Source organism: Triticum urartu, chromosome 3A (genome assembly GCF_056163025.1).
Source record: "Triticum urartu cultivar PI428250 chromosome 3A, HENAU_Tu73, whole genome shotgun sequence".
Taxonomy (NCBI): Eukaryota; Viridiplantae; Streptophyta; class Magnoliopsida; order Poales; family Poaceae; genus Triticum; species Triticum urartu.
The window spans coordinates 35588054-35615967 of record NC_141875.1 but is presented as its reverse complement, the minus strand read 5'-3'; the positions used below and the strand labels follow the sequence as shown (position 1 = coordinate 35615967).

Below are 27914 nucleotides of genomic sequence, written 5' to 3'. Positions count from 1 at the left end.
GATAGAGAGGCCACCATCGACGGCGGTCTACACGATCTATGCGGCCATGGCCACAGAGATGCTCGATGTGACAGAGGCAAAGGCGACCACGACTCTTAACCGAACAACGCCGGATCAGACCGAGCTCTTGGAACCCTCGATACCTAGCGAAGGTGCCGACGACACGATGCCAAGGAGGATGGTGGCAGCCTGCAAGGAGAGGCCGAGCGGCCCATCCCCTGCGTGAGCGTGCACGAGAGACATAGAGTGAGGGAGAGGGAGGAATCCAGGATGGGATAGGACACGAGACTACGTGGTGGCGGCGGCGCTCGGACTTTTCGAGCGGTAGGGCTGGACGACAGAAGTGAGATGAGGCGTCCGCATTTTTTTGTTGCTGCCATTGGATAATATTCGATTACAAATTAAATAGGTACATAAATACTTCAATAATGAGATAATATTCCATAAAAATTAAGTAGGTACATAAATGCTTTAATAATGAGATTTCTTAAAATTGGTTATTTGTTTCCTAATTAATGTATTGAGCGATTTAAGGTAATTAATATAGATTTGATCTTTAAAGATTGATCGTGATTGATTCTTTTACATAAATGTATTACTAAATAACTTGCGTCAGTATGGAAAGTTCCGATCCGTACAAATTTTTCTCGTTGTGTAAGAGGGTGATGCGAAACTAAACCGATGAGGTGGCGGAGGGGAAAAAAACCAGCAAAATAAAATGGTTGAAAGTGGTGGGACGAAAATAAACCATGGACATTATTCAATCAACTCATATCTCTATTCTTAATGGAGCAGTTGGTACTCTCCGCTGATCAATTTTTGTCCCAGTAAAAACGGTTTTTTTTGTCCTCAATCCCACCTCCCGCGTCCCCTCGGTTCCCACCTCCACCCTTGACCAGGAAATAAAAATCGGTATGCTCCCATTATGTCCAGTGCTAAACCCTCCGGTTCATCGAAAAAATCTCGCGCCTGAAAGTAATCTACGACGGTTAACCTACGAAGAATTAGCCAGACGTTTCCGTGCGTTGCGAACGTGCGAGCGAAGCCTTTGCCCTCGAGCGACGCCACACCAGACCCTTCGCCCTCGCAGCCGCCACCGATCCCCTCCCTCAAACGCCGCCGCCCGTCATTGCCGCCCTCGCCACCTCCCGTCGCGGGCAGGTGGGAGGAGCCCTGCCCGGCCATGGCGACACCGCCGGTGGCCTCCTCCTCCCCCTCACCTTCTCTCCCTCTCCCAAGGGAGGGAAGAGAATGGAAGGGATCTGATTGGAGCGGTGGATCTGCGCCCTTGCCGTCTCTTCTTTTCTTCACCGATTTCAGGAGGAGATCGAAGTGGGAGGTAGACGAGCAGGAGCGCCGCGTCCGCGACAGCGATGAGCGACGACCCAGGTAACGCTATCTCCCTGCCGATGCCCCAACCCATCTTCTCCCCGTAGCCTGTACTCACGCGCCCCCAGGTTCTCCTCTCCCATGGCAGGGGTCGGCGAGTGGCAACAGATGCGGGACACCAACTGGTGGCGCAACGGACAGCGAGAGGCGGGACACCAACTGGGCGCGCCTCTCGCGGCCGACTTCCACGGCGGCGACGTCGTTTACCTTGGCGCCTGCTTCTTTCCGACTCAGCGATCCCCGCGGGCACCGGTGGACGGCGACGGGCAGCACGTGCGGCCGCGGAGCCGCGAGCTCCTGACAGACGACGAGGATGACGGGACGTACGCCAGCGACGTGTACAGCGGCAACCTCGCCGCCACGGGCGGGTCTCGTGCTGGCGGGATCTTGGTGAGTTCCTTCCTTGTGCGACTTGGTTTGTTCATGGGTGTGAGATTGAGAGCAATTCTTCTCCCCTTCTTTCTGAATCTGCGGTTTCTAAACGATTGTTTGCGACCAAATGCAGGGGCGGTAGCAGTACTTGGTGCAGCGCCGCCGTGGGGACTACGGCAGCGTCGGGGTCATCGTCGTCCTCATCCGCATAGGGAAGCTGGACTGGGAGGTTTACTGCTTCCGGTCGGCAGACGATGGATATGACGCTATGCCCAGCACGAGTGCTAACGCCATCACGGCCGGCACCACTGGTGAGAGCCTCCTTGGGCGCATGTCTCTAACTGCACTTTTGTTATGCAAGAAATTTTAGTCTTGATCCATCACTGGGATTGTTCATCTCTATTTTGTGTGGATAGGTTACAAGAAATTTACCCTACAAAAATGTTGAAATAAATTGGTATGTTGCTAGATAGGCTAACTAGCTAGGAAGCTGCGAGCTAGATAGGTTAACTGAAATTGTTTGACTTTAAAGTGTTACAGATCAGCTGCCATCAGTCATGTAAATAAGTTGAAAGGAAATCATGCTACTCTGATAACTAGATTCCTCTTTAATTTCGTGGTATGATCTTTTAGTACGTAGCAGACTAAAACCGAGTCTGAAAGTAGTGTCAAATTTGGTGTAGACTCCACGTTCAGCAGTGGCCATGCAAGGTATTTTTTGTTGGGTGTGCCATTGTGTTTTTTGGAGCAATAATCCTACAGCTATTGGGTAAGATTTACAGTCCGTGTAGACGAGCCGTATGTCTTATTGTTAGTATCTCTACTCCTAATGTCTCATTTGGTAGTCTCCGTTCTACGGTTAATTTTCGTCCCACCTTCACTGGTTTATTTTCGTTCTCCATCCCACCTAACACATACACACGTCTGTGCTTGCTTGCTGATGTGTGTGTGTCGATGCGTCCCTCACGTGCTCTCCCGCCAGGCACCAGCAGCCGTTCGGTGTGCTCTCCGGCATGCTGCAGTCGAAGGGTCGAGCAGGAGCTATGGATGCCAGCAAACAAGCCTGTGCAGACGGCAATGCATGTGAGGGCTCGCATCCTCATCCCCATCCCAATCTCTGACTATAATACTATAGATTAGATTATATGACATGCATTAGTTGCTTACCTTTGTAGCTGGCATGCACATACACCATCGTTTTCTGATAATTAACCATAGTGATCAAGTTAAAAATTATATCATACTAATCTATTATGGTTGTGATTTTGTTATTATCCCGAATCAAAATACTGTACTGTAAATAAATCACAATTAGAGATTCTATTTTTGAGAGGTGCTATATGTTTTCTTTTCACAAACAGTCACTGGTTAGTTTTTATACATTTTCTTTCCAGTCGTCGTAATAAATGAACTTGTTTTTCATATCAAATTGTGAGATGAAAATTTTGTTTCTTTGTGACCTATTTTACATCAAACACCGCATGGAGTTTGAAGCCGATTTCAAATAAGTGGTGAATATGTCTTATTCTCATAAATACAATGAACAAGATATTATAGCCATTTGTTTTAGTGGAGAAGACCGTGTTGTACTATTTCCTTACTACTCCCCTTTTTAAATCTTTCCATATTTCCTTTGCAGCATAAGAACGTAATGGTATATTTCTTGCTCTGGAATTCTAACCACACAAATGTTTAGGTGCTTTTATATTCCTTTTACATTTTTTCAAATAGTATCTGAAGTATATGCTAATCTTCCGCAAAACAGTATAGTTCTTTAAAGTAACAATTCATGAAACAAGTTGTCCTGTGGCAGCACACATGCACCTTTTTATGTACTATACATTTGCCATGTGATTTCTTTTGTGATGCTTATTTGCTCGTTTTTATAGTTTTATTTTATTTACCTTCTCTTACAGCAATCAAATCGGATGGAGAACATCACACAACAGGTAAACATTCTTGTATACTGATATTGAAAAATTACATCTTTGTTTGATTCAGATAGTTTTTAGCAAGAGGATGGATATACTGTGATGTTATTTCTGATTAATAATTTTTTGGCAAAATTTTATGATAAGCCTTTCTCCAGGACATAAAGAAAATGGTGGCACTTTGGGTTTTGAAGACGCCGCCTCGCGTAGGACTACGAACATGGGACGCTCAGTCGAGTTTTTCTTAACTCGTCAGGATTCTCATGCTGCAAATTTAGTAACGGGGCAAATTTTTTGGTGTCCTGGTGTGTTTGCGGATTGATGAAAATTTGGCGAGGGAGATCATAAACCATCGCTCGCTGCAGCACATCAATTGTTGAATTCGTTTGAAGGAGCTGTCAATTGTTGAATTCGCTTGAAGGAGGTGTGTTTGCTCTCTGTTCCCTTGAGTCAATCACCATGATTTTACATCGAGACGATGTTTCTTCTTCAAAAGGGGATGATGAACAACATGGGAACAAGGAGGAACTTTACCCGCCTGTTATAGACTAAGCACTAAAAGCATGCTTGCATTCACTTTAGCTTGTTCATTCTGTTATAGGGCAGTGCTTTCGTTATGCGTATGATGCTTTCAGTTTATTGAAAGATTTGTTCCAAGGATAAATTCTGATCTTTTGAAACTATGTTTTTTTAGTGATAACCTTTATAAGTTGGACTGTTTATGGGCGCTGGAAGTCTTGTAATAACCGTTGTTGTACATACGTTTATCATCATAAGAGAGATAATATATTCTTTTGATCCTCATAAATTTTTGCAGATGGAGCTCATTTGGCTGAATTTGCTACTGAGCTGCCACATTTTGAGGGCCTGCAATTGAAGAATACAACACTTGAGATAACAATTGAAGAATACTAGAGTAATAATAACTACTGCAAGATTGATGTATTTTCTTTTTGTTGGAGATTTTCTGCATCTTTTATGGACGGTAACATTTGAGATAACAATTTGATGTGCTAACCATCAAGATCAACTTTGACATGTTTGGTCTCTAAAAGTTACTATTGACCATCATTGGTACATCCTATAAGGTATAGTAAGTACTATGAGTAACTTACCAGACATTGACTGTAGAAGTTGCTATCCAACTCTTGTGAAATCTAACCATGTTATTCATTTACGATACCTGTACGTATGTGGTACACAATCTGAAATAGTAGAAGGGGAAAATAAAGCATTAATGTGGAGTATGTTCCAATGGAAATCTTCAGGAACACCTTGAAGGTAAGCATCATATGATCCTTCACGTCCATTCAATCTATGTATGATAGGTGCAATCGTCTTTTAAAATTCTATGTTACTGAGTTCAGATATATGCAGGTCTGAGTGCAATTTTTCTTTAGTTCTCTGTGAGCTTAAAAATGCAACTGATGTGGCCCATGCAACTGAAATTAAAAACATGGAGAAGAATCATAAAAGATCTCGCTGAAAATGCCCTCGTTCCGCACTTCGTGTGGACAGGCAGCGCCCTTTACCTTTGAAGTCTCGAAAAATGGTCTGGGTGATGCAGGTGCCTCAATGCTTGATGCCATGTTCTGTAAGAGGCCAAGGTACTATATTTTGTCCCTGATGCATAACTTGCAATGATTTTTTGTAAACTGTCCTTTTAGAGGCAATGATGAAAATGATTTTTGTGCATGAAACAACAAACCAGTTCAGTCTTTTTTATGCAGAGATCAAATTGATTTTTGTGCATAAAATTCTTCTCTGTGATACAAGGTCTTCTAATCAGTTTCTGCGCTATGCTTGAGGTACCATAAAAGCATATGGGCATCAATTCGACAGGGTTTTGCATTATGTTTCATGCATATGTGCGCATAGACTCGATTCTTGTAGGTCCTGAATTACGTGCAACTTTATGTTATGGGTTAGATGTGTCAAGATCGATGATTTGAACTTGTTATCATTCCAAGCAGCTCAGCTCACTGAAATCTGAAATCCAAATATGAGCTCAATGAATATTGATTGCCTCTAAAAGAAATTCTTAGGTTTTTATGTTTTTATTCAGTTTTATTTAGGGTTGAGTAGTTCAAATTTATTTTTTTAGGAATTTTTGTAGGGACCGTGTGTGTGGCACTTAATATTCGTCTTTGTGTCTTGTTTGCGCACTTAATATTGGTCTAATTTTTGTTGCATAGGTTGTATTTGGGTGTCCACGCGCTACAGGGAATTACTGTGCGGAGTAGTAAGAATTGATTTAAACGTAAAGCCTAGACTCGCACTCCATGAGCATCCATGGCCGGCGAGACAGGACCCTCGACCCTCGGCCTCTGTTGAGAAGGATCGTTCCACTGTGTCCGATTTGTAGTACAGAGCAATCTCATTCCTCTGAAGTTCCTATTGGGAAAATGGGCAAGATGTGTTTGGTCAGTGGTGCTTTGTTTTTGAGAGGTTAAGGATATGGGAGGGAATAGATTCTTGTTTGTTTTTGAGAGAGAGGCAGGGAGGAGGAAAGCGGTAGAGAATGGACCTTGGACCTTTGGGAAAGAATTACTAGTCATGGAGGAGTTCGATCCGGCAAAGACCATAGATGATTATAAGTTTGATAAAGTGCCGATCTGGATTAGGATCTTTAACGTGCCGCTGGGTCTGATGTGCAAAGAATTGGCAGAAGATATGGGTGAGAATATTGGTGATCTGATAGAGGTGGACACAGGAGAGGATGGGACAGCGGTTGCGCAATGCTTGAGGGTCAAAGTGCGGATCATGGTGAAGGAACCTCTTATGAGGGGAATGTTCCTAGACGATGAGGAGGATGCCGATGGGGACATAGTGGTCAAGGCAAAGGGGGGAGAGGAGGAGGAAGAACCAAAAATCTGGTGCCACTTTCAATACGAGTTCCTCCCGGACTTATGCTACACATGCGGCATCATGGGGCATATTGACCGTGAATGCAAGACAAAGTTGAAAAGGGGGGAGGTGGCTGAGTATGGGAGATGGCTACGTTACTTGCCAGAAGCATATCAGGGCGGTGAGGAGAGGGGGAGGCAGGCTATGGAATACAGTGGTGGAGCCAACAGAAGGAGGTACGGATGGACCAATAGCAGCGGCAGGTCAGGAAGCGATGGTCCTTCTTGGAGGAAGAATACAGAAGGGTCTGAGAGAGGCAGTGGGAATGAACGCCAGAGGACTGATGGGGAGGAGGTTACCAGCCCATTAAAGATCAAAAACACGACCGGGGTAGCCCCAAGCAGGAGAACTGATGTGGCAAAGCAGCTGGGGTTCCAGAGCGATACAAGAAGTGGCGGACAGGTTAAAGGACCCCAAATCATACAAAAGGGAGCCTTAACTGTGGAGGTAGTGGAGGGGGGTCCAAAAGAAGGAGGGGGCTTGATCAAAGGAGTGGGTCAGGTAAAAGGAGGGGAGAACGAAGTTAGTACCGATGAAGCAAAATCGGAGGCCGGTAAGGTGGGGGAGGGGGTACGAGGTCAATCAGCAGATACAAGTGGGCTGGCCGTTGTACATAATGCAGGTGAGAAGCAGAATTCAATGGGGAAAGGGGGGAGGTACAAGAAGAAAGGAAGGGAGGGAAGGGTTTTGGGGCATGCAGATAATGTGCTCCTGGAGAAGAAGAGAGGTGGGGATGACATGGTGGTTGAGGAGCTGAACCCAGAGAGTAGGAAGAGCAAGTTAGAAGGGCACGGTGCAGATGGTGTGGAGGTCACAAACAATGCTAAAGTGGGGCTGTCGGAACAGCCCTGCGTGCCCCAATGAAGCTTATCTCCTGGAATTCCCGGGGGTTGGGGAACGGCCCGGCGATTCGTGGTCTTCTGGATCTCCAGAAGAAGGAGGACCCCGATGTTCTGTTTCTGTCGGAGACGAAGATGGAGCAACGTAGACTGGAATGGTTAAGGTGGAAGATGAATATGACTTGTTTGATGGTGAAGAACTGTGAGGGTCAGAGTGGGGGGTTGGCCATGTTATGGAAGAAAGAAGTGAACCTGCGCATTGTGGGTTTTATGTCCAAATATCATATTGATGCGGAGATTACTGAGGAGGATGGGTTCAAGTGGAGGTTTACGGATGTTTATGGTGATCCGAAGATGAGTGAGAAAGTTAAAACCTGGCGCCTCATGAGGAATCTGAAACACCACAATAATAAACCATGGCTTTGTGCAGGCGACTTCAATGAGGTATTACATAGCTGGGAGAAGGAAGGGGGGTTCCACGCAGCCAGGCATGTATGGATCGGTTTAAATCAGCCCTCGAAGAGTGTGAATTAGATGACCTTGGCTTTACTGGAGATGCGTTTACTTGGAGGAATAACAACCAGGCTGCGTGCGATTATGTCAAGGAGCGGCTGGATAGGGCTGTTGCTACGCAATCATGGCGTAACCGTTTTCCTGCTTACAAGGTGATCAATGGTGATCCGTTCCACTCGGACCACAGACCAATCATCATAGATACGACCGGGGCTGCAGCAATCAGGAAAGGAGACCCGCAGAATCGTATGCCCAGGTTTGAGGCAAGATGGCTAGATGAAGAAGGATGTAGGGAGATAGTGCAAAATGCGTGGGGGAGGGAGAAGAATATAGAAGGGAAGGAAGTAGCAGGAGCAGCTAAGGGAGTGCTGAAGGAAGTTTTTGATTGGAGCAAGAACGTTCTCGGCGACCTTGAGAAAAGAATTCATAGACTGAAGAAGGAGCTCGAGGCTGTAAGAAGGAAGAGTATTGATGACGAGCAGGTTCAGAGGGAGCATATGCTGCGATTTAAATTGAGTCAGCTGGAGGACCAGCTAGAAACATACTGGAAACAACGGGCGCACATCAATTGGATGAAGTGGGGAGACCGAAATACGAATTTTTTTCATGCGGCCGCGTCGGAGAGGAGGAGGAAGAATAGGATCAAGAAGCTAAGAAGGGATGATGGGCTGTGGTGGAGAGGGAGGAGGAGCTGAAGGAAGTTGTAACTAATTACTTTATGAATCTGTTCACTTCTCATGCAGGTGGCCGGCATGAAGAACTACTTGCACGAGTGAACTCTCGTGTCACTCCCGATATGAACGGCCTCTTGCAGAAGGAGTACACGCGTGAGGTATATGAAGCGCTGCAAAGTATCGGTGACCTCAAAGCTCCGGCCCGGATGGCATGCCAGCCGTATTTATAAGAAATGTTGGGACTTTGTGGGTGATGATATTGCTACGGAGGCCCTTGCAGTACTCAATGGGGGGCCGATGCCGGAGGGTTGGAACGAGACCTGTGTTGTGTTGATACCTAAGGTAAAGAATCTAGATAATATGAAATATCTTAGACCAATCAGCCTCTGCAACGTCGTCTATAAACTGGTCTCGAAAGTATTGGCAAACCGTCTCAAACAAATCCTTCCTGATATTATATCCCCCAATCAGAGTGCCTTTGTACCCGGTCGGTTAATTACGGACAATATCCTGCTAGCATATGAGTGCACACATCTTATGCAGAACAAAAGGTGAGGCAAGGGGGGGAGGGGCTTGCGGCGGTCAAACTCGATATGAGTAAAGCCTATGATCGCATTGAATGGATCTTCCTGGAAAAGATGATGCAGAAACTGGGGTTTGGCGAAGAGTGGATTGACAGAATTATGCTATGTGTATCCTCAGTATCCTATAGGGTGAAAGTGAACAGAGATTATACGGATGTGATCATACCACACGGGGTCTACGGCAAGGCGACCCTTTATCACCGTATATTTTCCTCATATGTGCAGAAGGATTTTCTTCTCTGCTGAATGTTGCTGAGGAGGATGGAACATTGAGTGGGATACGCATTTGCAACAATGCACCGAGCTTTAATCATCTATTATTTGCGTATGACTCACTAGTACTCATTAAAGCTACAAGCGAGAGTGCTATGGCTTTGCAAAATGTGCTACAACTGTGTGAGGATTGCTCGGGGCAAGTTGTAAACTATGATAAATCATGTGTTATGTTCAGTAAGAATACAAGGAATCCGAGGAAACATGAAGTGCTTGGACTGCTGAATATTAGAGCTGAAGCGCGTAATGAGAAGTACCTGGGACTACCCGTCTATGTTGGCCAAGCTAGAAAGCAGACCTTTGAGTATCTCAAGGAGAGGATATGGCAGCAGATACAGGGGTGGCAGGAGAGGTTGCTGTCCAAAATGGGGAAGGACGTGTTGATCAAAGCATGTGCCCAAGCTATCCCTACTTTTGCTATGTCATGTTTCGATTTGACCAAGACTTTGTGCGAGGAGATTGGCACGATGATATGTCGATTTTGGTGGGCAAAACAGGACAAGAATAACACAATGCACTGGTGAGCTGGGAGTTATTGACAAGACCAAAGAAGGATGGGGGGATGGGATTCAGAGATATATATGGCTTCAATATCGCTATGTTGTCACAGCAGGCATGTCGGCTGCTAACTGCACCTGACTCCCTGTGCGCTAGGGTCTTGAAAGCCAGATACTTTCCGCGCACATCAATTCTTGAGGCAGAGGCTCATCCGGGTATATCATATACGTGGAGAAGTATTCTGAAGGGGGTGTCACTTTTGAAGGAGGGTCTGATACATAGAGTTGGAGATGGAAGCTCGGTCAAAATCTGGATGGATCCATGGCTGAATAGAGACGGACCAAGAACTCCATCCACCCCCAGGGGAGGCTGCCTCCTCACTAGAGTTTGTGAACTAGTGGATCCGGACACACAGACTTGGGATGAAGCTTTGGTGTGTGACATTTTCAGTCCGGAAGAGGCTAGCATCATCTTGGCAACTCCGGTCCGGGATGATTGGGAGGACTGCTATGCCTGGTATCATGATAGCAAGGGAGTTTTCTCAGTTAAATCGGCTTACCAAATTTACATCAAGATGAGGGATGCAACACTACCGGGGACCTCGACCGTCTTGCCAAACCGATGGGAGTGGTCTGACATCTGGAAGTTACCGTGCCAACCAAAAATCCAACAGTTCGTGTGGCGTCTAGCTCACAACAGCCTACCACTGAAACTGAATATGAAACGCCGGGGCATCAACTGTGACACTGTGTGTGTTTGTTGTAAACGGCTTGATGAGGATGGAGCTTAAATGTTTCTGAAGTGCAAACAAGTGAAGATAGTGTGGCGTTCTTTGCAACTGGAGCATATTCGAATGCAGATGTGTACATGTATCGATGCACATGCAATGGTGAATACTGTATTTCAGCTACCAGAAGAGAAAAGGATTCTGGTGGTCTGCCTGCTATGGCGAATGGTGGAACTGGAGGAACAAAACAAATGCGAGCGAAGCTGCTGGACCAATAGACAATCTTGCTAGGGAGATCAATCATTGGGCAACGGATTCCCTTGCCCTATGCTGATAACCTAGTAATGCGAACTATAAGCGCATGGCTCAGGAATGGCAAAGGCCCAAGGAGGACTGCCTGAAAATTAACTGCGACGGCGCATTTTCAGCGACATCATGCACAGGCGGCTGGGGCTTCGTCATCAGGGACCATGTCGGAGATGTACGAGGGTCTGGAGCAGGCTACCTGCACCATGTGGCCTCTCCGGTGCAGGCTGAAGCGGAAGCATGCGCTAGAGCACTTGAGGCTGCATCAAGCTGGGGAATGACCAATGTGGAGGTGGAACTGGACTGTCAGGTGCTTGTCAACGCTCTAAGAAGCCCTGAAGCTGATCTCGCCTGGGAAGGAATCCTGTTTCGGGAGATACGGACCTTCGCTCAGCTGAACTTCAACAGAATTAATTTCTCTTTTGCCCCGAGGGCGTGTAATCATCTCGCTCATGCTTTAGCTGCCTTTGGTGCTAGGCGTCAAATAATCCAGGAGGTTTGGTCGGAGGACCTGCCAAATGATGTAAATGTGCGATCGGCCAGCAACTTGGCTGGACCTGGTTAATCTATGGAATCGTAGTGTTCCATCTCAAAAAAAAGTGGTGCTTTGTTTTTTAGGCTATGGCTATGATAACTTGATGACACCCCTTTGTAGTACAGAGCAATGTCATGCATTTGTCCTCCATCTTCAGGAACATTTATTAGTGTACAATGGCCAAGCAATTGTTTAAAAAAATAAGAAACCTGGAATTGAATTGCTAAAACATGGAATTATTCTGCTTATTTGTAGGTTAATGTATGACTATCACGTTCCCCACCAAGTGAAATGTGCTATTTCACCACAAACATTGACGAAGTTAAGTTCAGTGCAGGCAAAATGGATAAGTCTGTAACTGGAACTCTGGATAGTTGATCCTCTGACTGGCGAAAAATTTATCAAAGTTGCTGAGATTCAGGGGTCTGAAATTAAGGTATTGATGCTTTGGGGTTCTTATCTTTTCATTCCCATGTTACAATGCTATGAGTGTAATTTGGTCTTAGTATCTATCAACTTTTCCCAGCTCAAAAAACAATATATTTTTCGCAAGGACAGAGCTCAAAATACAAAGACTGACTTTTCCTTGTCTAAATTTTACTGATATTAGCGTGTGTGTATTAGCTCTGATGTGTGTTCTAAAAAAATATGTAATATTTTCATGTTGCAGCCATTTGTGAATAGTTTATCTAAATGCCCAAAACCCACTTAGAGCTCCAGAGAGGTCTTGTTTTCTTGTACTATGGATTTAAGGTGATTCTCAAGAGGAACAAGTCGCCATGGACCGATGAGATCGAGAGACGGCTCCGCGGTTGCGTGGAGTGGCGGCTGAGAGGAGAGGCAACAACAACCCGTTGTCCGTGACGGCCCGAGCGTTTGCGAGAGGGGATGGAGCGGGGGTTGCATCGTCACGGCCAGTTGCCAGAGTGGATGGAGTGGTGGCCGCACGGACGCGCTCCTGGAGGTGCCGGTATGCACCCTGATTTTGAGCCTGGGAGGTTCCTTGCTCTGCCCTATCCTCAAGGGTGTTCATCTACTTTGGTATCGTGCTCTGGAGTCAGGACCATGCACTAATGCAGGTTTGATTCTTTACTTTTTCTTTTGTTTTATTTGTATGCATATCCCTGAATTTTGTGAGCCGTGATTTAAATGTTGTCGTGTGTGCCATTGTGTCCTATATAATTATTCTATTGAAGCACCGCTGCAACCCAGTTTGTTTATCAAATTGATGCAAGAAACAAACTAATACATAGAGAGTATAAATTTATTGCATTAATCTGTATATCCCTGCACCTAGCGATAGGTAGAGATGGATAAATTTTGTAGCTTTTTGATCCCGGTTTTTCCTATTGAAATTATGGATTTGGAAGCTAATCATGGAGTGTTTCGATTGCCTTCTTACGGAATCACAATGAGCACAAGTCTGCAACCTTGAAGGAAAACCCGTTGCAACTGATGACATAATATTACGTCGCAACAAGAATGTATAGAGCTGCAGAGCTCTGTGGATCCTTCTCTTCACAAAAGGTGAGGTTTAAAGTTCATGTTTGTGCTTATTGAAAAACAAAGAAAGAGACGAGTTGCTTGATATATTGACAGGTATATAGTGTAACAAAAACACGCTTATAGTTCTAACATGAATTTGATTGACTTGGGAGTTGTGACATGCAAGTATTTTATGGTTGATAATTCTGTACTACCACTGGTAGAAAAAGGGCCTATAGTCCCGGTTCGATAAGGGCCTTTAGTCCCGGTTCTGGAACCGGGACTAAAGTGTCGGTACTAATACCTCCACCCTTTAGTCCCGGTTCAATCCAGAACCGGGACTAAAGGTCCGGGACCAAAGGGTCTCCTGACTGGGCTCTGCGCACTGCCCACGTGGAGGGCCTTTAGTCCCGGTTGGTGGCACCAACCGGGACCAATAGGCATCCACGCGTCAGCACTTCTGTGGCTGGGGTTTTTGTTTTTTTTTTGAAAGGGGGGGGGGTTGGGGGTTTTGGGGGTTAATTTAGGTGTTTCATATATTGTGTTAGCTAGTTATAATTAATAGAGAGAATTGTCCTCTGTTATGTCTGTGCTTGGTCGACGCTACGTACTATACATACGTATATAGAGAGGACTAGACACGCTAGCTAGCTAGTAAGCAAACGAAGGAAACAGAAGATCGTCATGAACATATATGCATATATACAGAGAGAAGTGATATCGACCACCTCTCCTTCTCCGAGAGATTGGTCGAACAACAAGTTCTCGTATATCTATCTGACACTACCGGCTACATATATACAGTAATTATCTCTTACAAATATAATCATACGGACTCAGGGTTAACATAGAATTCTCCGTCTTCAGGGATCACGTGGTCAAGAAAGAATGCCGCCAATTCCTCTTGAATTCCTCGCATGCGAGCTGGTGCTAGGAGTTCATCCCGCTTCCGAAACATCTAATTTAAAGAAGGGGGTCAATACATATATATATATATATATATGAATGAATGAAACTCAACACAAATGATGGTAATAAAATAAAATTGTGAATGTTGTTATTTACGTACTTCATATTGTTCGTCAGTGTAGCCCCGCTCACAGGTCGTGTGGCGGATGGACTCGCAAACGTAGTATCCACAGAAATCATTCCCTTGTTCCTGCCACAACCACTTTACAAGAAATAGAGGTCAATCAAACTGATAAGCAAAAATGACAAATGGTATTGATGAAACTAGCGCTTGAATGACTAGTAGATGCGCGGAACATGCTACTATAGTACTTACTTTTGGGTGTCTAAATTGCAGCTCCTTCGGCAGTCCCGGAGCTTTTCTGGTGAATTTTCTCCAAACCCTGCCGGACAAAGAAAACAATTACTTGATATATCAGGAAATGAACAAAGTTGCTGATATGGTGGATAATGATCGATTTAATTTACTTCTCGAGTATTTGAGTCATGTCTGCATAGTCCTTGGGATCTTTTCGTCTTGAGTCTAAGACGGTTACTAGTCCCTGCTCAAGCTTAATATGTAGGAGAATATAGTGGAAACTGCACACGCATGCATAACTCATCAATTACATTACTATAACCTTGACTAATATATAAGGGAAACCGAATACGCACAAGACAGTAACACTCACTTGAAGTTGTAAGGAAAGAGTATTATATCTTTGTTTTGATTTATTATCAACGATTCTAGCATGCTGGCCTCGGTTTCTGCGGCATGAAATTTAACCTGAGTTGCATCTATGAGATTTGTGTTAATGAACCCAATATCACCGACTTGTCTTTTCTTCAATTCGATGATCTTCAATCTGCATAATATAGTGAGGATGATTATAAATACATGCAATGAAAGAGCTAAGCTATATAGAGAAACTTAATGACAGAAGTAGTACTACTTACAGACAGTAGCAGGTGACAGTTGCTTTATCGAGGGCCAATTGATTGAAGAACTGATAGAACTCCTCAAATGGAACAGGCAACAGATCAATTCCAACGAGGTCATGCTCCGGTTTAACCCTCGCATACAAAGTACTCCTCCCCCCAGAGTCTCTACAGATTTTCAAGTACCAATCATGCAATCTTCGCATCATCGTTGATAGAGATCTTTCATCTTTGACGAGAGGCTTCCCGTACTTGTATCTTTGTATCTGCACGTCCATGGGTTCATAATGTACTTCGTCGGGCAGGTAATCTGCAAGATTGCTATAACCGGGCACCATCCTCGGATCATTATCGACGTTGTGGCTAGGCACCTTGAGCCGGGGGCACGATTGCTTCGCTTGTTCGCCGAGCTGGGCAATTTGTTTCCCAGCTCGTCGTTGTTTCAGCCTTTGATCACTGACAGTACTTCCCGACCGCTCCGCTTCGGCAAATTCCTTTCCAATAATGCGGTCATAGTTTCCTTTCGGCGAATCAGACTTCGGTGGTTTTGTCAGGGCAGCCAGAGTGCGCTTCACTTTCACCCGATCTACCTTCTCCTCCGGAGGTGGATGTTTCTTTGCTTTCACCCCTTCAAAGAATTTCTTCACTTCTTCTCGCGCGATCTCGGTGTTCTCCTCCTGGGTCCTCTCGTATGGTAACTTCTCTGGAGTCTTCAGAGAAGGACCGAAACTGTATGTCCTCCCGCCTCTGGTTGTACTGCTAGACGCCGACCGAGCAGACGTAGCGGTTGTCTTCTTTACTTGCTTAAGCGGCGGAGGAGAAGGACTAAGACGCGGCGGAGCAGCTGGAGCGGCGGCAGGTCTCTTCTGCCCTTGCTGACGAGGCGGAGAAGGAGGAGGCTGGCTGCTCGGGCGCGTCGGCGCAGGCGGAGAAGGAGGCGGAGTGCCGCCGCGCGCCGGAGAAGGAGCCTGCCGAGGGCCCTGATCGTCACTCGCCGGAGGAGGAGGAGGCGGTGGAGGCGGAGTGCCCTGACTCGCCGGAGGAGGAGGAGGAGGCGGTGGCGTCCAGTTCGGAAGGTTGATGAGCTCCTTCCGCCATAGGCATGGAGTCTTTAGAGCAGACCCCAGCCGAGTCTCCCCTTCACCGGTAGGGTGGTCAAGGTGGAGGTCCTCAAATCCCTCCGTTATCTCATCCACCATCACCCTAGCATATCCTTCTGGAATCGGCCGGCAGTGAAAAGTTGCGCCGGCTTCAGTAGGATAAACAGAGCCAACAGCCGCCTTGACCTTCAAATTCATCCATTGCGTCATAAGGTGGCAATTTTGAGACTCCGTGATAGCATCCACGGGATAGCTGGCAGGAGCCGTCAAGGCATGCTCTAGCTGAAGCAGCTCGGTGGAAGCCACGCTGCTTCTGCGCTGAGATGGCGGGGTAGCTTCGGGGGAGGCTTCGGTAGTACGTTTGCTGCGATTTGCTTCTCGTTCCTCTATAGCGTCCACCCTTGCTTGCAGCGCCTGCATTTGGGTCTGCTGCACTTTTTTCCTCCTCTCATGGGATTTGTAACCGCCTGCGTCCGGAAACCCAACCTTCCACGGAACGGAGCCTGGCGTGCCTCGTGTCCGTCCAGGGTGCTCAGGATTCCCGAGGGCCATTGTGAGCTCGTCGTTCTCTCTGTCTGGAAAGAACGTCCCTTCCTGCGCTGCTTCGATATACTGCTTAAGCTTACTGACTGGTATGTCCATTTGATCGCTCGTCCAAATGCACTTCCCTGTTTCAGGGTCCAGGGTTCCGCCAGCCCCGAAGAACCAAGTCCGGCAATGGTCTGGCCAGTTATTTGTCTCTGGTTCGATCCCTTTATGAACCAGATCATTCTCACTCTAGGACCACTTAGGCCGGGCTACGAGGTAGCCACCTGACCCCGTGCGATGGTGAAGCTTCTTCTTCGCAGCATTTTTCTTGTTTGTCGCCGACATCTTCTTATTCTTTTCTGATGTCTTGTGGGCCACAAATGCGGGCCAGTGATCTCTGATCTTCTCATATCTGCCCTTGAATTCTGGTGTCTCATTTTTTTCGACAAACTTATTCAGCTCTTTCTTCCACCTCCTGAATAGTTCTGCCATCCTCTTGAGAGCAAAAGACTTGATTAATTTCTCTTTAACTGGGTTCTCTGGATTATCCTCAGGCGGTAGGGTGAAATTTGACTTCAGCTCAGTCCAAAGATCATTTTTCTGCATATCATTGACATAAGACATCTCAGGGTCTTCTGTAGCTGGCTTAAACCATTGCTGGATGCTTATCGGGATCTTGTCCCTAACCAGAACCCCGCACTGAGCAACAAATGCACTCTTTGTCCGGAGGGGTTCAATAGGTTGGCCGTCGGGCGCGATTGCTATGTTCTCAAACTTTTCATCCGAGCTCAACTTTTTCTTCGGGCCTCGTCTCTTTACCGAAGTTGTGCTCGATTTGGAGGGCTAGAAAAAAGAACAAAGACTTAATTAATATGTGTACATACCAAAACAATGAATGCATCAATCAGCTAGTCAGCATAGGCTTAACTAATATATATACCTAGCCGGACTCGGTTCGGTCACCGGAGCCGTCATCACGGTCTCCTTCTTGCACCGGCATTGGGTCACCGGAGCCGTCCTCATGTTCTTCTTCTTGCACCGGCATTAGGTCACCGTAGCCAGCTTGTTCACCCTCTCCTTCCAGACCATCGGTTTCGTTGAGAAACAACGAGATGGCATCACTTCCTTCTGTGATTATGTCCCTCAACAACGCTTCTTTTGTTGCTTCGTCTAGGGCGGTGTCCATAGTTTCTACAAATATTTACAACATGGCAATTATTATTCAAACATGACAGATGGATATATTAGTGCCAAACGTAGAACTAGCTACCTAATCATAGTAAGCTATCGGGAGGGGGTATATATCGACAACGACGACACTACATCTATGTCCCTCGACGACCCTCGTTCCCGATAAAAAAAAGAGGAAGAAGAAGAAAAATAAGAGGAGAAGAAAGAATAGAGGAGAAGATCTCCTCTATTCTTTCTTCTCCTCTTTTTTTCTTCTTCCTCTTCTTTTTTTATCCTCTTCTTCCTCTCATGTTCGATAGGATCGCCGAGGGGTCGGGAGGTTGCGTAGTGTCTCAGGATTCAACAAAACCATGTCTTCATCATTAGGCGAAAGTAACATGTGCATGATGGTACGAAGCTCTTCAAAGTTGTTCTGGAACGGACTCCCAGATAGGATAATCCGCCTTTTGGTACAAAGTTCAGCAAGAGCCTTTCGAATATCGCTATTTGGAAGGCCTTTGCTGAATTGGTACCAAAAGGCGGATTATTCTATCCGGGACTCCATTCCAAAACAACTTTGCAGAACTTCGTACCAACATACCCTGGTTACTTCCGGCTAATGATGAAGGCATGGATTTCTTCAATACTTTGACACTAGGAAACCTCTCTCGACCCCTTGGCGATCCTCGACCCCTCGAACCCTCGACGACCCTGGAACCCTCGACCCCTAGATGACCCTCTTCTTCCTCTCATGTTCAAGAGGATCGCCGAGGGGTCGGGAGGTTGCGTAGTGTCTCAGGATTCAACAAAACCATGTCTTCATCATTAGGCGAAAGTAACATGTGCATGATGGTATGAAGCTCTTCAAAGTTGTTCTGGAATGGAGTCCCAGATAGGATAATTCGCTTTTTGGTACAAAGTTCAGCAAGAGCCTTCCGAATATCGCTATTTGGAAGGCCTTTGCTGAATTCATACCAAAAAGCGGATTATTCTATCCGGGACTCCATTCCAGAATAACTTTGCAGAACTTCGTACCAACATGCCCTGGTTACTTCCGGCTAATGATGAAGGCATGGATTTCTTCAATACTTTGACACTAGGAAACCTCTCTCTACTTCCGGCTAATAAGAAGAAGAAGAAGAAGAAGAAGAAAAGAAGAAAAAAAAGAGGAGAAGAAGAAAGGAATAGTGGAGAAAAGAGAAAATAGAATATCTATTTTCTCTTCTTCTCCACTATTCCTTTCTTCTTCTCCTCTTCTTTTTCTTCTTTTTTCTTCTTCTTATTTATTTCTCCTCTTCTCTTCGGTAGAGGAAACCCTAAATAGCTAGCAAGTATCGTGGGTGTGAGATACATGTGGCCTTCGGTGTCGGACACTACATCCACGTCCCACAAGTGACGTGGGCGTCGAAGCCCGCGCCACTTGTGGGATGTGGGTGTAGTGTCCGACACCGACGGTACATGTATCTCACACCGACGATACTTTCTATTTAGGGTTTCTCCTCTACCGCTCGGCGACCCTCTCGACGACCCTCGTTCCCGATAAAATAAAGAGGAAGAAGAAGAAGAAAAAAGAAGAGAAGAAAGAATAGAGGAGAAGACTTCCTCTTCTTCCTCTCCTCTTCTTCTCCCTCTTCTTCCCCTTCTTCCTCGCCTCTCTCATGAATGTCCGACGTTCTCGACCCCCTCCCCCATGTGTCGAAGAAAAAAAAGAAGAAAAAAATAGGAGAAGAAAAAAGGAATAGAGGAGAAAAGAGAAAATAGAATATATATTCTATTTTTCTCTTCTCCTCTATTCCTTTCTTCTTCTCCTCTTCTTTTTCTTCTTTTTTCTTCTTCTTATTTATTTCTCCTCGTCTTCCTCTCCCCTCTCGGCGACCCTAGACCCCCTCTCGACCCTCGACCCCTAGGCGACCGTCGACCCCTCTCTTTTTTTTTCTTCCTCTTCTTTTTTATCCTCTTCTTCCTCTACCGCTCGGCGACCCTCGACGACCCTCGTTCCCGATAAAAAAAAGAGGAAGAAGAAGAAAAAAAAGAGGAGAAGAAAGAATAGAGGAGATCTTCTCCTCTATTCTTTCTTCTCCTCTTTTTTCTTTTCTTATTCCTCTTCTTTTTTATCCTCTTCTTCCTCTCATTATATTTTCTACGAATGTTCTATATACATACATCCATCGATATCATTCCATACATACATATACATCTACATTATATATGAACAAAAAAATATCAAAATTCATCATACATACATCTACAGTATATATGAACAGTATATATGAACAAAAAAAAATCAAAATTCATCATACATACATCTACAGTATATATGAACAGTATATATGAACAAAAAAATATCAAAATTCATCATACATACATACATCTACAGTATATATATATGAACAAAAATCAAAATTCATCATACATACATACATACATACATCTGCAAATTCAAGAGCAGGGAAGGAAGGAAGGGGGGAGGAGGCGGTAGCTACCTCTCCCGGAGGGATCGGGGAGGAGACGCGGGCGGCCGGCGTCGGGGGCGACGGCGACGAGGACGGGCTCGGGGTCGGCGAGGGCGAGGGCGACGGCGGACGGGCTCGGGGTCGGCGAGGGCGAGGGCGACGGCGGACGGGCTCGGGGTCAGGGTCGGCGAGGGCGACGGCGAGGGCGGACGGGCTCGGGGTCGGCGAGGGCGGACGGGCTCGGGGTCGGCGAGGGCGACGGCAGACGGTGGACGAGGACGGGCTCGGGGACGGGCTTGGGGTCGGCGCGCTCGGGGGCGGGGCAGGGACAACGGCGTCGAGGGCGAGGCGCAGAGGGTGCTCGGCGGCGCAGGGGGTGATCAGGGGTGGTGGACGGGCGGCCGCGGACGACGGCGAGGCAGGGCGCGCTCGGGGGCGGGGCAGGGGCAACGGCAGCGACGGCGAGGTGAGCAGAGGGGCAGCCTGGCGGCGTCGTCGGGGCGGGTTGAAGAACTGATCCAAAATTTTCGCAAGTGTCGGCTTATATAGCCAGAGCATTGGTCCCGGTTGGTGGCACCAACCGTGACCATTGCCCCCCTTTAGTCCCGGTTGGTGCCACCAACCGGGACCAAAGGCCTCTTTTTGGCAGCCCAAAGGGCAGGAAGCGGCGGCCTTTGGTCCCGGTTGGTGGCTCCAACCGGGACTAAAGGGGGGCAATGGTCACGGTTGGTGCCACCAACCGGGACCAATGACACCTTTAGTCCCGGTTGGTTCCACCAACCGGGACCAATGCCCTTTTGCTACTAGCGCCCAAAAGTTTAGTCCCACATCACTAACTGAAGGGCGCCGGCACCGGTTTATAAGCCCTGCTGTCTCCTCCCTCTCGAACTCCTCTGAACTGCAGGCCTATGGGCCTAATTTGACACTGCTTTGCCTGTGGGCCTATTGGGCCTTCTGCGGGCCTGAATCCTGGCCCATGTAGGGTTTCTAGTCGTATTCAGGCCGTGGAGGCCCAGTAGGTGGCATTTTTTTTGGTTTTTTCTTTTTTATTTCTACATTTTTTTGGTTTTTTGTTTTTTATTTCCTTTTGCTTTTAGGTCACAAAAATTATAAACTTTCTGTTAGTGCCATTAGTTTTAAATTTTAAATAGTTTAAATTTGAATTTTTAAAAATTTGTGTGAATCACTAGTTTATGAATAACTTTACTATAAAATTAGAATTTTTTTCTATTTATTTTTTATTTCTACTTACAACTAAATACTTACAGTTTTTTAGTGATTTCTTTTTGCTTTTAGGTCACCAAAATTATAAATTTCTATTAGTGCCATTAGTTTTAAATTTTAAATAGTTTAAATTTGAATTTTTAAAAATTTGTGTGAATCACTAGTTTATGAATAACTTTACTATAAAATTAGAATTTTTTTCTATTTATTTTTTTCTTCTTTGCTATTTATTTTTTATTTTAGGTCACACAAATTATAGTTTGATTTTAGGTCACATAAATTATATTCTTTTTGCTATTGAAGAATATTATAGTTTTATTTTAATTGATCATAACATAATATTTTAATTGATTGTTTTTATTTTCATAAAAGTTTTGTAGTTCATTCTGTTTGCTATTAATTCATTCTTTGAGCTAAATGACTCTGAAATTGGAAAGCATTTCAAAATGAACTCTAAAAAGGTTAAAAGTTGGCATGGTCTCATCATTTCACCCACATAGCATGTTCCAAAAAGTAGAGAGGGTTACGACAAAAACTTGATGCACTTCGTGTACAAAATGGACAATCACTTTCGAAGTATCAAAGTTTCGAACCATAAGACATGAAAGCATTTCAAATGAACTCTGAAAAAGTTGAAAGTTGGGATGGTATCATAATTTCACCCACATAGCATTTGCTTATTGCGGGAGAAAGTCTTCACTTTTTCTTCGCTTGTGTCATTTGCTTATTGCACCGTAACCATGGATAATCTTCATTGTTTATCAGGATGCTTGGGTCAGCCTTGACATTGAAGGGAGGAATTTCATGAAACTTTTCATAATCTTCAGACATGTCTGTCTTGCCGTCCACTCCCAGGATATCCCTTTTTCCTGAAAGAACTATGTGGCGCTTTGGCACATCGTATGATGTATTCGCTTCCTTATCTTTTCTTTTTCTCGGTTTGGTAGACATGTCCTTCACATAGATAACCTGTGCCACATCATTGGCTAGGACGAACGGTTCGTCACTGTACCCAAGATTTTTCAGATCCACTGTTGTCATTCCGTACTGTGGGTCTACCTGTACCCCGCCGCCTAACAGATTGACCCATTTGCACTTAAACAAAGGGACCTTAAAATCAGGTCCGTAGTCAAGTTCCCATATGTCCACTATGTAACCATAATATGTGTCCTTTCCGCTCTCGGTTGCTGCATCAAAGCGGACACCGCTGTTTTGGTTGGTGCTCTTTTGATCTTGGGCGATCGTGTAAAATGTATTCCCATTTATCTCGTATCCTTTTTAAGTCAGTACAGTCAAAGATGGTCCCCTGGACAACAAGTACAACTCATCACAAACAGTGTTGTCACCTCTGAGACGTGTTTCCAACCAACTGCTGAAAGTCCTGATGTGTTCACATGTAATCCAGTCGTCGCACTGCTCCGGGTGTTTGGAGCGCAGACTGATCTTGTGTTCATCGACATACGGGGTCACCAAGGTAGAGTTCTGTAGAACTGTGTAGTGTGCTTGAGACCAAGAATATCCGTCCCTGCATATTATTGAGTCTCTTCCCAGAGTGCCTTTTCCAGTCAGTCTCCCCTCATACCGCGATTTAGGGAGACCTATCTTGTTAAGGCCAGGAATGAAGTCAACACAAAACCCGATAACATCCTCTGTTTGATGGCCCATGGAGATGCTTCCTTCTGGCCTAGCGCGGTTACGGACATATTTCTTTAGGACTCCCATGAACCTCTCAAAAGGGAACATATTGTGTAGAAATACGGGCCCCAGGATGACAATCTCGTCGACTAGATGAACTAGGACGTGTGTCATGATATTGAAGAAGGATGGTGGGAACACCAGCTCAAAACTGACAAGACATTGCGCCACATCACTCCTTAGCCTTGGTACGATTTCTGGATCGATCACCTTCTGAGAGATTCCATTGAGGAATGCACATAGCTTCACAATGGCTAATCGAACGTTTTCCGGTAGAAGCCCCCTCAATGCAACCGGAAGCAGTTGTGTCATAATCACGTGGCAGTCATGAGACTTTAGGTTCTGAAACTTTTTCTCTGGCATATTTATTATTCCCTTTATATTCGACGAGAAGCCAGTCGTGACCTTCATACTGAGCAGGCATTCAAAGAAGATTTCTTTCTCTTCTTTCGTAAGAGCGTAGCTGGCAGGACCTTTATACTGCTTCGGAGGCATGCCGTCTTTTTCGTGCAAACGTTGCAGGTCCTCTCGTGCCTCGGGTGTATCTTTTGTCTTCCCATACACGCCCAAGAAGCCTAGCAGGTTCACGCAAAGGTTCTTCGTCACGTGCATCACGTCGATTGAGGAGCGGACCTCTAGGTCTTTCCAGTAGGGTAGGTCCCAAAATATAGATTTCTTCTTCCACATGGGTGTGTGTCCCTCAGCGTCATTCGGAACAGCTAGTCCACCGGGACCCTTTCCAAAGATTACGTAGTGTAAATCATTGACCATAGCAAGCACGTGAACACCGGTGCGCATGGCGGGCTTCTTCCGGTGATCTGCCTCGCCTTTGAAATGCTTGCCTTTCTTTCGGCATTGATGGTTGGTCGGAAGAAATCGACGATGGCCCGGGTACACATTCTTCCTGCATTTGTCCAGGTATATACTTTCAGTGTCATCTAAACAGTGCGTGCATGCGTGGTATCCTTTGTTTGTCTGTCCTGAAAGGTTACTGAGAGCGGGCCAATCGTTGATGGTCACGAACAGCAACGCCTTAAGGTGAAATTCCTCCAGTCTGTGCTCATCCCACGTACGTACACCGTTTCCATTCCACAGCTGTAAAAGTTCTTCAACTAATGTCCTTAGGTACACATCAATTTCGTTGCCGGGTTGCTTAGGGCCTTGGATGAGAACTGGCATCATAATGAACTTCCGCTTCATGCACATCCAAGGAGGAAGGTTATACATACATAGAGTCACGGGCCAGGTGCTGTGATTGCTGCTCTGCTCCCCGAAAGGATTAATGCCATCCGCGCTTAAAGCAAACCATACATTCCTTGGGTCCTTTGCAAACTCATCCCAGTACTTTCTCTCGATTTTTCTCCACTGCGACCCGTCAGCGGGTGCTCTCAACTTCCCATCTTTCTTTCGGTTCTCACTGTGCCATCGCATCAACTTGGCATGCTCTTCGTTTCTGAACAGATGTTTCAACCGTGGTATTATAGGAGCATACCACATCACCTTCGCAGGAACCCTCTTCCTGAGGGGCTCGCCGTCAACATCATCAGGGTCATCTCGTCTGATCTTATACCGCAACGCACCGCATACCGGGCATGCGTTCAGATCCTTGTATGCACCGCGGTAGAGGATGCAGTCATTAGGGCATGCATGTATCTTCTCCACCTCCAATCCTAGAGGGCATACGACCTTCTTTGCTGCGTATGTACTGTCGGGCAATTCGTTATCGTTTGGAAGCTTCTTCTTCAATATTTTCAGTAGCTTCTCAAATCCTTTGTCAGCCACAGCATTCTCTGCCTTCCACTGCAGCAATTCCAGTACGGTACCGAGCTTTGTGTTGCCATCTTCGCAATTGGGGTATAACCCTTTTTTGTGATCCTCTAACATGCGATCGAACTTCAGCTTCTCCTTTTGACTAATGCATTGCGTCCTTGCATCGACAATGACCCAGCGGAGATCATCATCATCGGGCACATCGTCTGGTTCCTCTTGATCTTCAGCAGCTTCACCCGTGGCAGCATCATTGGGCACATCGTCTGGTTCCTCTTGATCTTCACCAGCTCCCCCCGTTGCAGCATCACCGTATTCAGGGGGCACATAGTTGTCATCGTACTCTTCTTCTTCGCCGTCTTCCATCATAACCCCTATTTCTCCGTGCCTCGTCCAAACATTATAGTGTGGCATGAAACCCTTGTAAAGCAGGTGGGAGTGAAGGATTTTCCGGTTAGAGTAAGACCTCGTATTCCCACATTCAGTGCATGGACAACACATAAAACCATTCTGCTTGTTTGCCTCAGCCGCATCGAGAAACTCATGCACGCCCTTAATGTACTCGCGGGTGTGTCTGTCACCGTACATCCATTGCTGGTTCATCTGCGTGCATTATATATAATTAAGTGTCCAAATTAATAGAAGTTCATCATCACATTAAAACCAAAGTGCATACACAGTTCTCATCTAACAACATATAGCTCTCCAAAGCATCTAATTAATTAAACCATACATTGAAACTATGTAAAACATTTCAATGCGAAAACAAATGCGATCATAATCGCAACCAAGGTAACAATTGATCCAACGGCATAATGATACCAAGCCTCGGTATGAATGGCATATTTTCTAATCTTTCTAATCTTCAAGCGCATTGCATCCATCTTGATCTTGTGATCATCGACGACATCCGCAACATGCAACTCCAATATCATCTTCTCTTCCTCAATTTTTTTTATTTTTTTCTTCAACAAATTGTTTTCTTCTTCAACTAAATTTAACCTCTCGACAATAGGGTCGGTTGGCATTTCCGATTCACATACATCCTAGATAAATAAAATCTATGTCACGTTGGTCGGCATAATTTTCATAAACAATAAATGAACCAATAGTTATGAAGATAATATACATACCAAATCCGAATCATAGACAGGACGAGGGCCGACGGGGGCGGATACCAAAACCATCGCACTATATAAGATGCAATAATAAATGTAAGAAAATGATACAAGTATCTATCTAAACAGACAAGTAAGAATATTTTTCCTTTCAGAAAGAAGATAAGAACAAGAGGCTCACCACGGTGGTGTCAGTGATGAGATCAGCGCGGGTGATCGACGGCGGTGAAGACGGGGATGGGGCGTGACGGACCGCTAAATCTAGACAAATCTCGAGGAAAATGGAGCTTGGAGGTCGAGCTTCGAGAGGAGAAAGTTTAAGTAGTGTGGCTCGGGCATTCCATCGAACACCTCATGTGCATAGGAGGTGAGCTAGAGCACCACAAAGCCTCTCCCCCTCGGCCAGAAAAAACAGAGCACTGTGCTCTGCTCTTGCGCGAGGGGGTATATATAGGCACCTCATTGGTCCCGGTTTGTGGCAAGAACCGGGACTAAAGGGGAGCCTTTGGTCCCGGTTCAGGCCACCAACCGGGACCAATGGTGGTGGGCCAGGAGCGAGGCCCATTGGTCCCGGTTCGTCCCACCAACCGGGACCAAAAGGTCCAGACGAACCAGGACCAATGGCCCACGTGGTACGGCCGGCCCCCTGGGCTCACGAACCGGGACCAATGCCCACATTAGTCCCGGTTCTACACTGAACCGGGACTAATGGGCTGAGCCGGCCTGGACCATAGCCCTGTTTTCTACTAGTGTACTTGTTATATTGTATAAAAATAGTCTCTGGTTTCATCTTCTTTGATGACATATTTTCTATAACAATTGAAATGCATTATGCACATGTTCTTTTTATTGTGGTTCCATATTTTTTTCAAGTTTATATATTCTCTATGCATAGTAACATAGATGCATGTTCATAATCTATTTTAGATTTTTGTTCACCCGAAAATGCAGTATAGATCTGCCATTGACATTTTCTTGAAGCACTGGGTGAACATTTGCCGAGATGCTGATAGGAAAAGCCTTTTTGTTTCCTCATAAAATGTTGCCCATCAGTTATTAAACTTAATGGATGCATGTTGTGGGCTTGATGACCATGTACACCTTTTTTAGTTAGAACTGTGTCTGCTATGGATCTATCTTGCTTAATACAAAGAACTCTGCATGCTTAGGAAACAAGAGGTAATGTAAACAATAGATTCTCTTGTGAAATTGCGATTCAGCCTTGGGGCGTGGATGGCGAGAAGCGGAGGCATGTGCCTAGAGTAGCGGACCATGATGGATTGATGAGCTGATGTCACGTGACGTACTCACGTGGCGGCTGGTTAGGCTCCGGCGGCTGGAGCCATCATCGACCATGATGCCGCGCCAGGAGCACAAGGGCTAAGACAAGGACATGTTGGTGCCGATGAAATAAGGTTTATTGGGTCGTCCTCTTCCAGCAACATATTACACAATCTATTTAAGCCGATTGATTCTCTTTGGTACAAATGTCCCTCATTTAGTTGATGAAACTCTACCTTCATAAAATTAATTGAGTTGGGAACCATAACATATATACATCTATGACTGGTATCTATTTGGCTATATTAAACTGACAATTTATTCATTTTACCGGAAGGATATGTCGTGAAGATGATTAATTCTACAAACTATACTGCTAATTCATCGGAAATGACTACCAACTTGTTTAATTCCGCATGTGCAGGTGCTGCCGGTTGATGGGGGCCTAACCATGAGTCTAACTGAAAGTGAACGGGAGCGATGTGCAGAAAAAAATCTTAGCACATAGGCTGAATTTGTATAGTACTTCGAATTTATTAGGCAGTACCCCCTCCATTTGTATATCACTTCCGAATACAAGTTCAGGTTATTAGGCAGTACTATTGAATTTAAGGATTGATACTTGAAGATTTTAAAAGGTTACTAAATTTTGTACCAA

At 45.5% G+C, this 27914-nt stretch overlaps 4 protein-coding genes across 18 annotated transcripts; all 4 read left to right on the top strand.

Moving 5' to 3' along the window:
• Positions 1–1031: 1031 nt before the first annotated feature.
• LOC125542542 (uncharacterized) lies at positions 1032–27914 on the top strand. Of its 15 annotated transcripts, none has more exons than XM_087546174.1 (13): positions 1032–1389; positions 1458–1779; positions 1895–2072; positions 2744–2844; positions 3678–3710; positions 3840–4116; positions 4510–4780; positions 4910–4973; positions 5070–5299; positions 11804–11984; positions 12219–13075; positions 27145–27390; positions 27681–27914. In XM_087546174.1, exons 1-3 carry the CDS (start codon positions 1184–1186, stop codon positions 1901–1903), a joined length of 537 nt encoding a protein of 178 aa, XP_087402300.1. In that variant the 5' UTR covers positions 1032–1183; the 3' UTR covers positions 1904–2072; positions 2744–2844; positions 3678–3710; positions 3840–4116; positions 4510–4780; positions 4910–4973; positions 5070–5299; positions 11804–11984; positions 12219–13075; positions 27145–27390; positions 27681–27914. The 15 variants fall into 15 exon arrangements, with proteins under 15 accessions (XP_087402300.1, XP_087402305.1, XP_087402309.1 ...); XM_087546179.1 differs by having other exon boundaries at positions 4907–4973; XM_087546183.1 differs by having other exon boundaries at positions 1478–1779; positions 4510–4973.
• Positions 5310–7883, top strand: LOC147978240 (uncharacterized). Its single transcript, XM_087546166.1, has one exon. The coding sequence runs from the start codon at positions 6150–6152 to the stop codon at positions 7461–7463; it is 1314 nt and encodes a 437-aa protein (XP_087402292.1). The 5' UTR covers positions 5310–6149; the 3' UTR covers positions 7464–7883.
• Positions 7667–8727, top strand: LOC147978239 (uncharacterized). The gene is made up of 3 exons (XM_087514684.1): positions 7667–7882; positions 8023–8433; positions 8695–8727. The coding sequence occupies exons 1-3, from the start codon at positions 7667–7669 to the stop codon at positions 8725–8727; spliced, it is 660 nt and encodes a 219-aa protein (XP_087370810.1).
• LOC147978238 (uncharacterized) lies at positions 11069–11578 on the top strand. Its single transcript, XM_087514683.1, has one exon. It carries the CDS (start codon positions 11069–11071, stop codon positions 11576–11578), a length of 510 nt encoding a protein of 169 aa, XP_087370809.1.